At 37.8% G+C, this 18424-nt stretch overlaps 1 protein-coding gene across 4 annotated transcripts in view; it reads left to right on the top strand.

Annotated features, from left to right (window-relative positions):
- Positions 1-206: 206 nt before the first annotated feature.
- OSBPL6 (oxysterol binding protein like 6) overlaps positions 207-18424 on the top strand; it is a gene marked incomplete at its 5' end in the record, with an annotated part of 50579 nt that continues 32361 nt past the window's right edge. For all 4 annotated transcript variants that reach the window (XM_082312414.1, XM_082312415.1, XM_082312413.1 and 1 more), the window contains 3 exons: positions 207-308; positions 13691-13786; positions 17016-17138. In XM_082312414.1, the coding sequence (XP_082168540.1) occupies positions 207-308; positions 13691-13786; positions 17016-17138 (321 nt within the window). The remainder of the gene's footprint in view (positions 309-13690; positions 13787-17015; positions 17139-18424) is intronic.

Raw genomic sequence — 18424 nt, 5'->3', positions numbered from 1 at the left:
TGCTGCGCAGGTACTCTGTTGCGAGGGTGTATTCATTCACTGTTTCTCTCACATTTTTCTTTATTTAAAGGTGCAGTTCAGCTGAGATTGAATTCCTCTTTGGCTGTCCATAAACTGTGAAACAGAAGGATGCAGAATACTATCCCTTGCCTTTTTGTACATGAGTGATAAGAGCACAGAATCATTACTACAAGTTTGCTGCAAAGATGAGTTCAGAGGAGAAGAGTATATCTCCAGCTCACAAAACGTCCACTCCATCACATAGAAGTGCCTCCTCTTCATCATCGTCTCAGAGGGACAGGAGGCAGGTAAGGAAATGATCTAGACGTTTGAAACATCTGATGAAATGATTCATTTATTCCTGTCATGTGGCTGTTCATTCTTGCTAGCTCTAAATTCACTTTCTTATAGCACTGCATGATATCACCATAGCCAAGAACTGTTGATTTTTTAAAAATTTTTTTCCACTTTTCTAAAGTGGTTTGAAAAAGATTCAGAAGCAACGTGGGCACTATGTGTAGCGCTGGAGCGGGAAGGATTTAATCCCATGGACAAATAGGAAACATGCTCTGAAGTCTTTTGGGAAGTGGTTTCTTTGGCAGCGTGAACCTACAGTTACTTCAAATTGGTTTGTGTCCTCTGTGAATATCTCTTTTTGTAAATCTGACTACAGAGATGTATTATCTTTTTACAAGGTGATATTTCAATTCAATTTAAATATCATATTGTTCATCCTTTAGGGAAGCACCTAACATTTAAAATACTATTTGGTTTGCTACAAATTTACACTGATTGATTGTCCCATGTCATATAGTACTAGTCCAGTTATGTTAGAATTCTATTTTCAAGAGACCCTTGTCTGTGTGGATGTAATACGTCTTTTCTCCAGGATCTCTTTGAGATGCGGGCTGTATATTTCCCCTCAAAACAACTTGGGCATTTCTGTGTTTTTTTGAGGGCTGGGTATACAGTCTGGCCCCAGCATTAGTGGGAGTACTTCAAAAAGTATCAGAGCTACTTACTGGATTTCAGATAGGTTGTTAAATGTGTATTTACAAATGCAAAGGTTGATACTGAAAATTTGATTAGAACAGAAACATACTTTAAAACTTTGATCCATGGAAACCTTGAACACTAAATCAGCTTCTGAGTTAGTTTAACATAATCATGTTTAAAAAAGAAATGTACAAAATGTAACAATGTAACAACTTTATAATTTAAAATATTGTGAAAATATTTTCATTAATGCAATACTGGCTTCTTTTTGGCTTGACAAGGAAAAGAATGTAAATAATTGTTTGCTGTGGTATGCATTTACTTGAACGTCTGTAGCTTAAGACCATTTTCCCAGCTATTTTTATGCCAGCTGTGACACTATTTTCTCAGCTGCTGGTGAAGTAGTTTTTTTCCCTTACCTGACTTATAAAAGTTTTGAAAACTGAGCATTTTGATGAAAACTGTAACATTTACAGCTTTGAATGTAAATAGTCTCGCCATAAGGTATGTTTAAAATGTTAAACCAGGAGAAGAATTCTGATGTGTGTTCTATAACAGACAGGAAATATGTCTGGAATTTTTTTAATCGTTTCCATTGCCTTTCAGTGAAGCCAAAAATGATGTTCTCACAGGTGATAAATATTTTCCCTTTCATACTGTACAGGATTTGGGATAGCTGTACTCAGTTAAGTCCTAGTTAGCACATCATCTCCTCTTAATTTTTTCATTAGTTCCATTTGGAGCAAGAATTTTGACATCTTTTGTTTAAAGCATCAGCGTATTTTATGTCCTGCATTTAAACCCAAAGAAGGTGAATGCAAGACTTGTAGGAGCTGCTGAGTTCAGCTAAGTGCATATCCTCTGAGTTCTCTTTGTAATTAGGTAGTTTGGTACGATCATGCAAGTGAGAAAGAAAAAAATTACCTTTTGGGAATACATTTTACCATAAATCTAATGGCTACCATATCTGTTACCATAGCAACAGGGCAGAGCAAGGTATACCTGTCATCATAACGAAATGGATGCTTAACTTTAAGTCCATATTTGGTCACTGAAACGTGAAGCTTGATTTTAAAATAATACTGAAGAGGTTGATGGTGTGATGCATCCAGAGCTCTCTTGGATCCAATAATGTCTGACGATGCTTAACAAGTATATTTAGGCCTGTAAATGTGGACTCGTAAGGCTACTGCTAGGCATTCATTTTTTTGCCTTAGTGCTTTCAGTGTTAAAGGCAGAGAAATATCCAGGAGAATGAACGGATGGGCAATTTCTTCTGCAGTGAAACTGAGCTACAGTGTGCAACACAGCATGAGGTTCAATGGTGCTATATCCAGGGAAATAAACATATGAATGCTTCCTTTGTGCATGTAGACACAGTAAATCAACCAGCTTCATCGTACCGTCTACTATAACAATTGTATTTTTAATTTCTTTCCTTGCTTGTGGCATTATTTGTATATGTTTTGGTTTTCACAGGCTTTCCCCCAAATGCACTGATAGCTAGGGGGTGGGGGATTTTGGTTTGGGGGCTGTTGGGTTTTACTTTGAAAAGGCTTGAAAATTCTGTCTTGCTGCCTCCTTGGACTCTTCATAGCAGCTAGGAGAAAAGCACCCTTCTTGAAGGGGTAATATGAATGGATATGGAAAGTGATATGACTGGCTGAAGTGTCAATGTAGCTTTCATTGTCGTATGTGAGGATAACACTTGATATTGCTAGATGGTTAATGACTGAAATCTTCTCATCATATAATTCTTGTCAAAGTCATACCAGCAATTATGGAACAGTGTCCCAATAAATTATGGCACAGGAGGCTGAATGAGTGTGAACATGACTATGATAAATCATTTCAGGGAGAGTGGAAAATGTCGTGCTGTATATAATGCTGGCATTTTAATGTAGCTTTCTTATTTGTGCAATATACATCACCTAAGAGGATTAGCAGTCAGCAAAAGCTTTGACATTGCCAATTTGCAGGCTCCATGACTGAGTAATTGATAAATGAACAGACTACTGAAGCCAGCAATAACCAAAAAACTGGGTTCAGATTTTTGTTGTTGCAGCAGTCATTCATTTTCATCAAAATCATGGTTAATTTGGACTATTAAGTAGAAGGCGGCCCAGGACCGGCCTGTTTTGTTTAACCCCTGAGCTGAGCAGGGTGGCAGGGCAGTTGTGGTGTCCTTAATAAGGAATACTTTAGAATGGAGCAGCAGCAGTTTTTCCTATCGTGGAGCTGTTGCAGAGCATAGAACCCCTGTCATTTCCACTGTCAGTGGATCTCCCTAAGAAAACTAAGAGTCCTCATACAAAGGTGAGCATAAAAACTGCAATTCAGACAGCCTTTTTGTGGGCCATGCTGGAAAGGGAGATTCTTGTTTTTCATCCCCTGTGAAACTCTGAAAAGGCTAGTCATATTCTGTGGCACAGCTGAACAAGCTGAATATGATAAAATCATATGTTGTGTATGCAGTTTGATGGGTGTAAGTTCTTTATTAAATATTCCATATTTTATTTATTGACTAAGTATGCAAGTCATACTGCAGACTGTAATGCGTTATATATTCTCTGCAATGCATGGGTAGTAATATTGTGCTGAGAAGGCAGAAAGAAGTAAATACATTATAGGGTTAACAATGTGCAGTTTGGTAAATTGGGGCCTGACCCCAGGCTATTAAACAGAGGGAGTCATACAGAACCAGAGTAATAATAATGAAACTGTGAATAAAGGAGAGATTTTGACTTTTCTGACCACCATCTAAAGGGTAGCTAATACATGATGTGAAGTGGATTTAGCAATGTTTGCTATTTTAAATGTGAGGATTTGTGTTCTAATGTCTCAATTTTCTTTTTGGTCTTTTAGGGGGGACAGATGATCAGCTGTTATCTCTTTCTCTCTCTGTTTCTCTTTGTCAGATTGCTGTTTCAACAAATCCTTGGTTCTTTTCCCACGCAGCAATCACAAAAGGAGAAAAGCTTTTAGTCCTATTGCATTTAGCCTTGTGTGGTCACCTTTCTACTGGGAGAGCTTTCATATTTCAAATGACTATTGTCTTTCAGACATATGTAAAGAGTGAAAGATAGGGGCTTTGAAGGAGAAAGAAAAAAGATTTTCCAGAGCAGCAATCATCTGCCTTTCAGATTTTAATGTGTTTTTTTTCTTTCTGTAAGAGCAATATTGACTAATAGGAGAAGGGGTGTAGTCAAGGGGTGCAGAAAGGGCTGAGTTTGGGCTGCGGAAATTTAGGAGCAGAGCAGGCCTTGAAATTTAAGGCCTTTAGGAGCAGGCCTTGAAATTTAGGAGCAGAGTGCGATTCCAAAGTTAAGGCTTTGGTCTTGCCTAGAGGTCTGTGCTGGAAAATACCTAGTTAGCTTTTTATAACCACTATATTTTAATTGTCAAAGTAGTCTCTTGAAAGCAGTATTTCCTAAGGCAGGTATCACTGTTTTGTAGATAGAAAGGCTTTAATGATGATGGAAGGATTGAGTCATTTGTCTTCAGCAACCTTAACCAAATCTTAGTTTATAGGGAAATTGGAAGACTATAAAAGAGTTATTGCAGTAGGTGAATCTGGGGGTGAAATGTATGGTACCTGAAAAAAGGACTAATAATTGTTGTTTGGATATAGGGATGCAGTAGAAATCTAGGCCTCACAGTGCTATGCGCTGTACTAAGCACATAATAAAAGGCAGTTGCTAGCATAAAGTGCTGATTAGGTGAGACAGACATAGACTGGGAGCAGAAGAAGAGAGAGGTGACTTGTCTGTTGTCTTTTTCATCAACTAATAATAAAGCATAATGAGAAGAGATGTGCATAATAGGAAAATATCACGGGTTCTCTGTCAATTCTAGAGTTTCATGCTTTCAGCTAACATTAAGAAGAGTAAAAGTAGAATTATGAAGGGAAGTCTCTTGGCTAAGAAAACCACCATCAAGTTTTTCCCAGGAGGTAGCGAGCTGCGAATTTTTCATAGATGTACTGCAGGGACCATCAGGTTCTGTGAAGCTGAGTTCACCTGGGCAATCTGCATGCCACAGCAAGTGGGTGGTGCAGGAGGGATAAGTAAGAAGTGCCAGGAGTGGAGTGCTCCGCTGTGCAGTGTAGAAAGCAAAAGGTACTTGATTTAGAGAGTGAGACTCTTGGTCAGGAAATGAATACGTGAAAAAAATGAGTAGGGGAGAGAGAACCACGTGGTCCAAATGCTTTGTGAGGTCGTAGGATGTGACACTAGGAAGCAAGGACTGGTTTGTAGGGAGAACAACAACTGACTGAAAAAGTAAGGGCAGAGTAGAGGGAAGGAAAGCAAGGGGAGAGGTATTTTTTTTGTGACCAGGAGTATCTGGGAGAGCTGGTTGATGTATAGAAGGGAAAGAAAAAAAGTTGCAAACAATCTTTTAGTCTAACTGCTTGATGTTTAAAAAGATCTTTTTGTGTGGTTATTCTCAGCAATAGCAGATTCACTTTTTATCTGTCCCATAGAAAAAGCAGTCTAGTATTCGAGACTGAAGCTACTTAACGCAAAATGCTAGGGCTTAAAATGAGAGACCTGCTGTTGCTTTGGCTCCTGTTGCTGCTACACCTTTCCTGGCAGCTCAACGGGAAGTAGCAGAGCAGTGGCAATGGGAAGGGTTATGGCAGGAGCAGCTGTGGTAGCAGCAGCTATGGCTTTTCAACAACTAGTGCTTTCCCTTGGTAGGCTAGGTTGGCAGGGTGAGGTCCATTATATACACAGATCCATCTTGCTTGCTGGAAGTTGAAGTCCCTTGGAAGAGTCTATCTCTTTTCATTGTCCTATTTAATTTAGCATTTTTGGTGTTTTTTCTGGATGACAGAACAATTAGATGTGTGAGAGTTTGTGAAGGGATAGGAGGGAGTGTTCATGCTCATGTAGTTTAATTTTTTGGTTTTAATATATTGAGACACGTCAAACTCAACTTTATGTTTGTTTATGACCAGTTATGATCAGTGACACAATATCAAGGATGCTTTTGTGGCTTCATTATAGATTTCTGCCTCATAAACAACAACGATATAATCAATTGATGTTTTTATCGTGCCTGCCTATCTGTCCAGCGTGCCTCAAAAAGTGTTGCTCATACAAGATTGCAATATAATATAACATAATATATTCCATGTGGAAGACAATTCTGAGTGCATTTATATCCCTTTTTTATTCTTAAATTGAGTAGCAGCCTACACACTCACTCACAGCTGTCAGCCTGATGTGACATCTGGGAAAAAATTCTTGGTAGTTACCTGTTACCAATTTCACTTGTTCCTGTCTCTCCGTGACTTTAAAAGTAAGGAAGGCAAGGATGGACAGTTGTCTAGTAGATACGATACAGACCTGAGAACATGGAGCCTTATTCCTAGCTTTGCTCTGTAGCAAAGCATAGACTTTTAAGAGCATTTTTACTTCTCAGTAGTTTGTGAGAATTATTTCAATAATAATTACTGATCTCTTTGAGAGCTTCAAACTGAAGATGCTACTAAATGCCAAGTACTGTTATTAGTGATGCAATTCTCTTTTGCTCTCTTTCCTAATTAACTCTCTTCACATAATACAGTTGAAGCAGCATTAGAGCAGGAAGTGTTAAATAAGTACTTTAGAAGCAACAACTCACTGGAGCAAGCAAATGTTCTGAGGGAGCCAAAGAACAAAGTGGCAAAATTGTTAACAAAAACATGCAATTATTTTTTAAATCGGTTAGCTGCTGCTGCCCTACAACATTTTTTTTTCCTATGCCTTTAATAGAGTCTGAAAATGTTCCTTAGGTTCAGGAGGTAGTGGGTCTTACTTCAGTGTCCGAAAAAATGCCTGAAACAATGGAACTTATGAAGCTGTAGAACACCCATGTGAATGTTAATGACATTAAGTTCAGTGCCATACCACTTGTCTTAAATGAAATCATACATCTCAGGCCTGTTGGATTCCTTTTTCATCACTCAAATGGATAACAGTGAACTACGTCATGAGTGAACATCTACGCATGGCACAATCAGACCTTCAGAAGAAGGTAAAGACTTTCAAAGAGAAGCTCTCTGAACTACAGATTTGTCTGGGGACTCAAAGGGAACTGGTGCAGATTGACCCCAGGGGTGAGGCAGGCCCCCCCAAGCACCGATGCCGATGGCTGCATTGAAAGTATGAGGCATTCCTGCTCTGGCACTTGGAATCCTCGGGGACAGGGCTGCTGGCACATGTTGACAGCAACACACGCCCAGGAGCCCAGTTCAGGCTGGATGCATCAGGCTCGTTGTCTGTTGTGAAGCCAGCCTGCAGGCACGCAGCAGATGTCCCTCATTTTGTGCCTGTATTTCTGCCTAGAATGTACATGATAGATACATGGCAACCAGAAGAAGTACATCTGTGTGCATGTGCACTGGATGGGCCCTCTCCAATCAATAGATACTTGGATCATGAGTGCCCCTGCCCTTGGTAATAGCTATAGTGGTTTGGAGAGAAGATTTCCCAGAGTATAATCCTGGAGATTAAAAGAGGGAGATGCTGCCTCTTTCTAAGAAAGTCTTGGCCTTAAAGCTGTTGGAGAAATAAAATGGGCTGGAGCAGTCAAGGAGAGACAGATAGCCTGGTCTGAGGCAAGCCAGCTCACTCTCTGAAAGACGTGTGAGGAGAAAAAAGGCTGTGCAGGAGACTTGGTTCGGTTCTTCACAGTGACAGTGTGCATGCCAAGCTGTCCCACGGGCCCATGTGTACACATTCTCTGAGCTTCATAAACATTGCTATCTGAGTTATTTTATCTCTAGGAGTGCTTTACAGACTACATGGAGAATGCTGAAGTTCAGATATGTGCTATGAAGAAAGATTTCTTTTTTTAAACTGTATCAGTTTGATTAGAAATGGTATATGTAGCTATCTTCTATTACAAAACCTGGGAAATTGCTCACATAAAAGCTTAATTACCCATGCAAATTATGACAGATAATTTTAAGTGGTGTTTTCAGAACATGGTCACTCTTGCATTCCTCCTGTCTCATTTTTCCCCCTCTACCATGCATGCACATCCATACCTACATGAACATGTCTCACTTTCATTGAGAATATAAACTAAAAGGTTAGCTTGTACATTTTAAAGAAATGAATATTCATACAATTCAAATGTCCTCAAACATTCAAACATCTTCTAACTGCAGCTTGATCCAAAATGGGCTGTCTGGGATCAGTGAGGAATCTGTGTGTACACAGAGGGAATTCAGAGGGAAGAAGTACAACTCTTCTGAAGTGCCATTTAGGATTTCTGGGAAACAAGTGGGGGAGAAGAAAGAGAAGCAGGATTTTACTTTCATTTCCTCAGTGGAGAGGAAAGACACAAAAGTGAAAAGAGGAGGAAGGGTGATGGCAGGTATGATATGAAGGCTTCTGTTTTCAAGACACTCATGCATGACTGGGATTATCCACATTCAAGACATACAAATGTATTAGGCAGAATAAATGTGTGCCCTAGTAAAGCTATTTGCTGTTCTGACATCTCTCTCTTTCTGTTTTTATTAAGTACTTTATCCTGGAAATGAAAATGAAGCTGTTACATCCAACCTTTTTTTTTCCCCAGTAGAGTAAGATTTCATGTAAAAAAAAAGATTCTGATTAAAAATTTTTCAAAATCCCTTTTTTCCTAGCTCCTGTATCTTTGTACTCCATATATTAAAGTTTAAAGGCTATTGAGAAAGTCTAAGTAGGTAGCTTACACAAGGATGTGAAAGAGAGCCCCAGGAAGAAAAGGCTTTATTTTTTTGAACCTATGTGCTTTTTTAGGTGAGTGTTCAGTGTTTTGGCCTATGATTTGTGTTAACTTAGACTCCCTTGCAACCATTTATGAAAGTGAAAACTGCATACGTTTTCTGCAGAATGCCATTCAACATGTCTAGAATGCTTTCATTAGTTAACAAATTAACATATCAAGGAATGCCTTTCTTTTGTGTATGTAATTTTATTTTCCTTCCTTTTTTTTTTTTAAGTATATCAGCACTAATAAAATTAATTGCTAGCCTGAAACTATTTAGCAAAATATCAATCCTTTTAATTGTGATTGTTCAATAGTCATAAAAAAGCTTTGTATCATTAGCAAACATTTGAATTCTCTCTGTCAGATATTGTCAATTTATCTGTTTGCTCTGTTTTGAGATAAGCATGTCAAAATCTAAAGTGCGAAAGGAGAAGATTGTCATTAAAGACTCAGGCTGCGAATTGGTAGTCATTCCAAACCATCACTCTGGCAAAGAGAACATTGCTATTACAATTAGAGATCTTTTCTGCTTTATCCAGTTATGCTAGTACTTCCCTTCAAGAAGCTCTTCAGAGGAGCAAGAGCTTATTTCTCTTCAGAGTTTCTCAAAAAGTACCTTGAAAAGCAAAGGCTGCTTTGCTTCCAGAGCCTAAAAGCGTTGACATGAAGTACTACGTACAGTACAACGTTGGAGTTTCAGAAAGGGCTCACAGAGAGCTCCTGAGCTAACAAATCCTTGACATTTCTGTAACACAAGAAGTGTTTATTTTGCATATCCCAGGAAAGAAGTAGAGACATACATACTTGTATGTTACTAATATACTACAGAACTGCTGCTTAGATATCCTTGTCTTTCAGTAAAAAGGTTACAAAGAGAAAATGTTGCTCTTAAGCACATTTCTGTACGAGATGAGCATGTGCTACAGGAAGAAAAAAAAAAAAAGATTAACTACATGTGCTATTCATGAAGTATTGTTAAGTTCCTTTGTCTGTTGGTTGATAGCTGAGATTGTTGAAAACAGCTATGGATCAGTGTCAATAGGAGAGACTAAGACTGTCGTTGTTTATGCAAATTAAAAACAATGTGCTAGAAGAAAGAAAGGAGAAATACACTGATGGAGACATGGTTGTTTTGCTTTGTACTCATCCTTCCCTCACAATTATATTCAAGACTGTCTTTATTCCAACATCAACAGAAGGAAAGCCAGAGCCGACTGAGAAGCAGTCTAAGCAAGTTTCAAGGTTATTCCCCTTGCAAATAATATTGCAGATTAACTTGGCATATATCACAGCTTTGTTTAAAAGGCAGTAAAAACTGGTATGTCTGCAGTCAAAGCTGTGTCTACCTTATTACGGCTGCTGTATTTCAGATAACTGGAGAATACTGTGTTTTTAGTTGAGAGAAAGTGATTAAGCATTGCACTTAATACTAAATGGAATTCAGATAAGAACACAGGTCTGTGCAGGGGTAGCTAGGTTGCAAAAAGAATGCCAGTGAATAGCAGATAATAAAAGATGGCGCTAGTTAGTCCTTTGGATTGAAAAAAAAAAACAACACAAAAAACCCAGACAGAAAAGCTCTATTTTGAATTACTGTTGTAGAACAGTGTATGTCTAGGCCCCACGGTTATGGGCGTTAAAGACTGCTGAGAGCTGCGAGCAAACAAAATGACCCACCAAATCTTTTTCATTAATTAACTGTTAGCCATGTTGTGCACGTTTCTGAACTAAAGAGAGTCTGCGTCCAATGTGAGTGATAAATTCCTCACCAGCTTGTCTTTTTCTTGGAAATGAATAAATTATAAATTAGAGAGAACTCATTGTGTTAAATATAATTCATTCCATTAAGTAATTAAGCAGTGAAGCAGAAAGGGGAGGCATGAGTGCCAGACTTCCCTTTCACTGGATTTCCTATCTCTGTTTACCCAATATCTCTTTTCTTTCCTTGCCTTCCCATTCAAAATAGTTGAATGTCTTTTCTTTTAATGGATTCAGATTGGGTTAAGAAACATTAGGGTCTTCAGCCTCTGGCCTGATGGAGACCAGATGCTCCATGTGCTAATATTTGTTCTGGTGGACAAGGTGAATAGGTCACTGAACGCTTAACTGAGAAACGAAGTTGGCAAGATATATAGAAAGATATTGTAAAATATGTTTTCCATTCTTGCCCTCCAGAGAAGATGAGAATATGAAACAACATCATATTGTTATTCTCTCCATCAGCTTCCTCCTCCCTCACATGTCTTTGGGAAGCAACATGAGAAAAATGCAGAGCAGAATCAGAATTTGTGTTCCCCATGTGTAGGCTTGTTAGGGGCGTTTTGGGGCAAATGTGTCCTCACATACATAATGTATATTGTGAATAATCTCAAAGCTGAAGGAAGGATTGTAGTTAGGACTAAGATTTAGCAATAGAATTACAGAGCAATTTCAGTTAAACTTGTAATCTTGTTGAATTCACTTCCAAGAGCACACAGAATTTGATGGTGCTGGTGTTTTTCTCCAGGACCAGCCAGCTGTAGCGCACAGGTAATCCTGAAGCATGAGGGAAGTCTGGAATGGAGCAATGCAGAGGTTGATTTTGTCTGCCTGTATTCTTGGGATGAGAGGAGTGAGAGTACCAGGTTGATTGATACGCCTACATTAATGGATTATTCATTTTTCTGTTCGATTATAAACAAAACCCAGAAGCTGTATTGATCTGCCTCTTTCTTCCTTTTCTTCTCATCAGCTTTTTTTAACTGCTTCCTTTACCAATGCTATTTTTTTTCTTGTTAAAACAAAAAACCCCTTGATAGTAACTTCAAGATCTAAATAATTTTTATTTCTGTGATGCTAAATAACTGAACTCCTGCATTATAAAAATAGCTGCTTTTCAAAATGTCAAATAATGGTGTAATTTCTAGCTGTAATTTTGAGAAAAATAACGTACATTAATGGAAAACATTTTGCACCAAGTAATGTCTCCTAATATTATGCTAAAGACGTGTCACAAATTTAAACAAGTGTTTTTGTGTCAGTGTAATGGTGGTCACGACAGAAAAGAATTGGAAAGCAGACATTTGCAGACAACAAGACAACACATCTTGAAGTAAGGAATGTAAAGAAGGCAATTTTATTTAAAAAATGTTCATTTTCTTATTTCCAAACAAGTAGTTGAATAAGTCAGCATTCATTTAAGTGCTGTTAGCTAATAATGTATTTCTCAGCTGAAGTGGAACTGTAATGACTGAGGGCTGATTTAAAAAAAAAAAAAAGGCACAAAAAATCCTTGCCTTAAAATCCTGCTATTGAAAATGTCACTGGAAATCTGGCAAGCCAAGGGCTGTTGGGTTACTCCACTCTAAATATTGTACAAAATGAAATTGCAGTTATGTAACAACAAACTGCACTGGCTGCTACATGAGACCTTCAGAACATCTGTGTTGGGCATTGCTCCATCTCAAGATGGAGGGATTCCTGCCTGCCAAACAAAACTGGCAAGAAAGTTGGGAATCGTCCTGATTATGCTAATTAAGCAACGTTTTAATCTTCCTTGGAGGAACAGATTTAGGTTTTCTTGTATTGTTTAAATGTGATATTGTGTGCTTAAGCAGCATTTCATCTATTCAATGAGAAAACTTTATCATAGTTTATCAGTAGTAACTTTGTGGTGCTCTTCTCAAACAAGCATATTAAATTATTTGACACGTAATGTAGAAACTTGTGCTACATAAATACAAATGTTTTTCTCATCTGACTAGTAATAGACATTGGGCTAAGTAATAAGATTGACCTTTCTTTGATAAAGCAGAAGATTTCAAAGCATAGATGACAAAGCTTTTACTGGTTGGCCCTGGGGAATGTGGCAGGTGACATAATACTGCTGCTTTTCCACATTCTTCACTGTAAATTTAAATTAAAAGTAACTGAAAATAAATGCCGATTATTGGTGCATAGTGGCAGGGATGCTTATTAATCTCCACTGACAACAGAGATAATCCCCATATTCTCCTATTGTCATTCAGAGTTGCAAATTGAAAGAGAACATTGAAATAGTTTTATTTTGTGCCAAAGAGATGCTACTGACATGTTGTGGTAGAATTCTTACCAAATAATACGAGATGTAGCAAAATTTCACCAGAGAACGAAATGCAAATCCAAGCAGGCAGAATGTGGTTAATTTCTCCTGTAGCAAAAATGCTTTTTCTTTTACAAAACATGAGTGAAACATTTCTGGAAAATGGGGAGACATTTTTAGATGTCTTTTAAGAATAGCAGTTTTTTCAGGACTAGTTGTGACATTATGTATTTCATTTTTGTACCCTGCTTTGAAGGTATAAAATTTTATAGTATTGTCATATGTAAAAAGAGCTGTAATGGTTTAAGATCATTGTGTTCCATTAATATTCACCAGCAAGCCCATCAGCTGAGACCCAGTAACTAATCTTGTGAACACCTGTAATCTATTAAAAGCACTCATGTAAGGAGTTACTTCACCTCAGTTGAGAAGCCAATAACAAAATGCTAAGGTGCGATAATGAATATATTAGAGGCAGTAATATCTTATGTGCAATGGTTTGCTTCAGAAGTGAATGTAGGACAATGCCAGCTGCACGATATGTATACTCAGTGTCTTGTATCTTAGCAGAAAACATAATAGGTCTGGCTAGGAGCACTTTGCATCTCTGTAGGTGAGAACTGCATTACTCGTCTGTCTTTGGCTTTTTTTTGTTCCCAGTCATTTCTAGGTTGAACAGAGTAATTAGTTTAAAAACCAATAATAAAAAAAAGAAAGAGAGGAGGGAAAGAGAGGTGTATTGCCTCAGAAGACAAACTATTTGTGCAGTTATGTCATGCATGGGTAGTATTTGGTACGTTTTTAGCCACGATGCTGATATTTTGTATAAGCAGTGTAATGATCAGTCATTCATTACTTAATTACTCTTTTTTTTTTTTTTTTTAGAGTGTTCATATTTTGGAGCGGAAGGCTTCTTCGGGAAGCACAGACCCTTCTTTAAGCAAGCAGTTCCTTGAAAGCGACCCTCTCTCTCTATCCAAGGTAAGCAAAAGCATGGGCTGTAATCTGGGTGATGAGTTTCCCTTTGTAGTTACAAAGTAGTTTGACTAACAGCTTTGGGATATTGTTTTGTATGATTCTACCATTGAATATATTGTGAGCCTGCCCTGGAGCTTCCTATTCCCCAGCTGAGGTTATCAGAGGGGCCAGTAATCTTTAGTAGATGTTATATTAACAAAATTAAGGATTTGGATGGTGGTGGTAGTCTAGGTTTTTTTTGCCCATGGATGGCCCCCAGGAACAAGTTTTACGATCTCAGAGTATGGGGCTAGAATGGACTTTGAGAAATGATCCACTGCAGTCCTCTTATTAAGGTAAAGCAAATCATACCGAAGTCCAAAGGTGCTGCTAATCAATAATGGTATTAATTTAAAAAATATGTCCTAATGACATTCTTTGTGAATAATTTCTTAAAGTTTGAAATTTAAAATTTCTTGCTGAGACCTTCTTTCCTGACCACCTGTTCCTGAAAGGTGCAGCCTTGTCCGTGGTGCTTTGCAGTCAGCTTCTTCCTGGTTGAGTTCCTTGGTTTTGGAATAACAGATTCCAAATAGGTCTAATTCCATGTAAAGAAGGCTTCATTTTAAGGTACCTCCTATGAAAAAGTAAGATTGTTACTGAAAAGGTGAAGATGCTGTGATGGAATATTTGGTGGAAAAGAGAAACCTGAAATTAAATGTCTGTAAGTTCTGAAACAGAACTAGTAAAACAAATTCAAAAGGAAACATGCAGTTCATCCAGGGAAAATGAAATAATTCATTCTGGTTTATTTGGAAAAGAAATACTTTGCAGTCAAAAAGACTAAGTTCAGAAAGCTATTGGTAGTGGTTCCCTTATTCCCAATACCTGGAGCATATGCAGACCCAGGGACTGTAAGTTGTGCTCGTGTTCCCCTGGTTCTGCTGCTTCGTGCAGAGCTGTTTCCGACGTAATACGTAAGGAATTGCAGAAGTCCTGAAGTACTAATGCTGTACTTGAGAATTGGCATTGGATGAGGACCCTTCAAGCATATAACTTTCACTCTGGTTTTCCCCCGTTTCTGGCTGCTCTTGCATAATGTCCCTTGTATTGGGCATATCTCATCACACCAAAACTGTGGGATGAGGCACAGTTAGGATTGTTAGGATGGTTTTAATAACAGCTTGTAGCACTGGTGCAGCAGAAGACGGGTATCCACATTGCACTGAATAATTGCTCGTTTTGTCCTTCTGTATCAGGCCTTTTCTTTAAATGTATAGCTATATGAGATTGTGTGATTTCTAGTTGAGAAGTAATCAATACTGATGTTATCTAGTAGATAAAAGACTTATGCCTGCAGCTGATCTTCTAAAGGAGAAATCAATATAGTGAAGAATCAGTTGGCAGAGCTGTGGAGAGAGATTCTCTGCTCGCCCCAGGGGACTCATGGTTTAATTTTCTCCCCTCAAGTGCCAAGTGCTTCTTTGTAGGGAAAAAATAATGCATATGTGCTTCCCTCTATAGTAGTGGAAATATAATATCCAAGCAAAACACAGGCAAGTAAAAAAGGGTGTTTTTTTGAGCATGGCATTTACAGGCACTGGGATAGTTCCAGTTTATAGTTATGCAGGGAAAACTAAACTGAGTAAATGTTTCTATTAAAATCTACTGCAGTATGTATTATTTGGGATAGAGCTTCTCACCCTTCTTAAAATAACAAGACTTTATTGAAAGTTGTAGATTTGAAATTTGCTGTTACTTTTGAAATCGTATTTTCATAATAGCAATGTTAACGTTATCAGGGCTGTGTAACTTACTTGGAGGTATTATGAAAGACTGACAGTGCTTGTCTTTGAACAGTTTTGTGGGAAATGGAGGAGACAATTTTTTTTCCCTTTAAATGTTTGATGCTATATGACCTCCTTCCTCTCTTGATACCTTTTCATAACATTGCTGGGAGTTGTGACAGATCAGCTGAGAAAATGCAAGTTTACAACTTTGTAGGATACAATTAGTGAAAGAGAATCTTAATGAGCAGGTGATAGGAGATTTTTAAATTGGTACAGAATTTTGTTGATTACAGTAGTAGCAAGAGGATAGAAATAAAGGCATGACTGTTTTTTCTCTTTAAAAATATTGTTCTTTACCTGTTCACTAGGGTATATTATAAGTCTGGCTTGAATTGTACAAGTCGTCATGCATAAGAAGTGGTATGTACAAGAAATATGCTTTAATTGGCTCCTTGAAAGGCATACAGCTGGTTGTATCTGGAATGATACAGTTCCTATTCTTTTCTCTAGAGAGAAAATTAGTTAGCTTTCCTATAAATTTCTCTTAATACAGTGAAAATGAATGCAGGAAAATAAATAAAAAAAAAATTACTTTTGCAGATTTCTAAAGGCGCAATTAGTCTGTGAAACTGTCATAAAATGCCTTTGAAGACAAGTGCTGGCTACATTCAAAGCCAACAACAAACCAACCTTTTCCTACTTGTTTTTTGAATTTTAAGGAAAAATTAGAGTATCCAGAATCAATGTACCTTGTACTTTAAAGATCAGAAAACTTACAATTTTTTATGATCAGGGAATATCACAAAGGGCACTGTTAATATATGCCCATATATTTAACAGTATGGTTTCTTCCTCATTTCATCTCATGATCCCATCTTTTTTTAGAGAAGGAATACTCTGAGTAAAGGTATGTTTTCAACATGCAGATTCTTGCAAAATCTCTTCAGTCCTTTTAGTTCTTACACTGCAGTGCAGATTTGTGGGGTGCCTTCTGGATAGACTTAACAGGTGGTCAGAGCCACCTGCACTTTCACAAGGTTACCTCCAGTAGCATGTCTGACCTTTCTTATACTTGGCTCAGCCACTATTTGATCCTGTTTTCAGGTATTTGGATGTCTTTATTTCATTGGGACACAGTCGTTGTTGTGAACAGCAGGTCCAGGCCCACTATCAGATTGTCGTTCATTTACAGTGTCAGACTTTTTTAAAAGCTTCAACTTCCTTTTAGTTACCTGGTAAGTGTTAGACTTCCAAAAATATTCATATTCAGTAGTTTTAAATGAGATACAGCTGGACATAATACAGTGACCATGTAGTTTGGTACCTAAATAGGCTCATTTAAAAGCTTAGCCCTCCTTTACTCTTTGTCTTGCACTGGAGAATTTGTGCTACACGTAAGAGCACTTTTTCATCATGTGTGTGCACAGTTAATTAATCAATGTGTCTTCATACTTTTTCACCAGGAACCTGACAGCTGGGAAATCATAGAGGGTCTGAAAATAGGCCAGACCAATGTCCAGAAGCCAGACAAACACGAAGGTTTCATGCTGAAAAAGAGAAAATGGCCTTTAAAAGGTTGGCACAAGGTAAATGTCTGATAAAAGTCAAAAGATTACCTCATTTTATGAGTTAGGATTTCTTGTCTAGAGGAAATTACGGCATCAAATAAATGCCCAGGATTTTGGTGTATGACTTTTTCTTCAAATTGTGTAAAGAGTTAGTTTGCACACACAGCTCATGGCTTCCAAATTGCAGTGTCTGCTGCCTAATGTTGTATTCAAAATCCAGGCGGAAGTTGTAAATAATGCAGCAGATGCCTTGTGGTTTAAGAGGTTTAATCAATATCCCTTTCATTCTTTCCAATATATTATAACAAAATGTTGCTGTGTACTTTAAGATTGCATTGAGTTTATATTAAAGTACGCAGGACTTCATGATAGCACAGGAGAGCTGAGAGGCTTTTGCGCGGACCTAAGGTGTTCGTACAGGAGAGCATTCCCCTTCAGGTGTGCTGACTGGGCAGATTTGCTCAGCTTTGTCCCTGAATTCTGTTTGTTTTCTTGATTGCAATCTTCTGTGTGGGCATGCAGTGCGACTATGCACTTTTGCCAGTAGATGTCTCAATTTAAAAAAACAAAACACCCCAAAACTCAACCCCAAATCTCCTGTTTCTATTTAGTTAATTTAGAGACATTTCTCCATGCATAATTTTACCTTTTGTTAGCCTTAAACCTGGTGTTCATAAACTCTCTTGTCTGTATTTTATACCATAATAATTACATTTTTTCACCTTTTTTAGCGACAAGATGTGTGGTATTGACGTTCACCTGTCTTTTTGTAGCTGAGGGTACTTGAAGCAGGATAATTTTCTAGGACAGATTGCATTTTACTGCAAAGGATAGTGAAACCATTTGTTATACATGGCATTTTTTTGGGAAAGCGTTAACTTCGTTTTTTTGCTAAACACTTGTGGGTCTTACTCAAGTCTGAGTCCAAATGCAGTCCATACTAGTATAAATTACACTTTTTTCTAATTTCTCTGTTCTTTCTGAAAGTTATACTAACTTATACATACGCCTGCAACCCTTTTTTTTGCATGCCTATCTACCGTAGATTTTTTTGGTTTTGTTTAACTTAACTAGAGTTTGTAGTTTCAACTACCAAATACATATGCGCTACTTGAATTTAGTCTAGGGGGATTAAAGCATTTCAGACAAAAAAACCCCAACACAGCCCACGAACAAGTACACCAAAAAAACCCCAAACAAACAAAACCACCCCCCAAAAAATCAAACCAATTAATAAGATGTATAAGAATATATGGAATAACCCACTGCTTCCACTCCTTTAAAATACATTAACATAATGTGTT

This window comes from Platalea leucorodia (assembly GCF_965183815.1).
Source record: "Platalea leucorodia genome assembly, chromosome: 5".
In the NCBI taxonomy this organism is placed as follows: domain Eukaryota; kingdom Metazoa; phylum Chordata; class Aves; order Pelecaniformes; family Threskiornithidae; genus Platalea; species Platalea leucorodia.
Note: the sequence above shows the minus strand (reverse complement) of the source record. Positions and strands in the feature narration are given on the sequence as shown.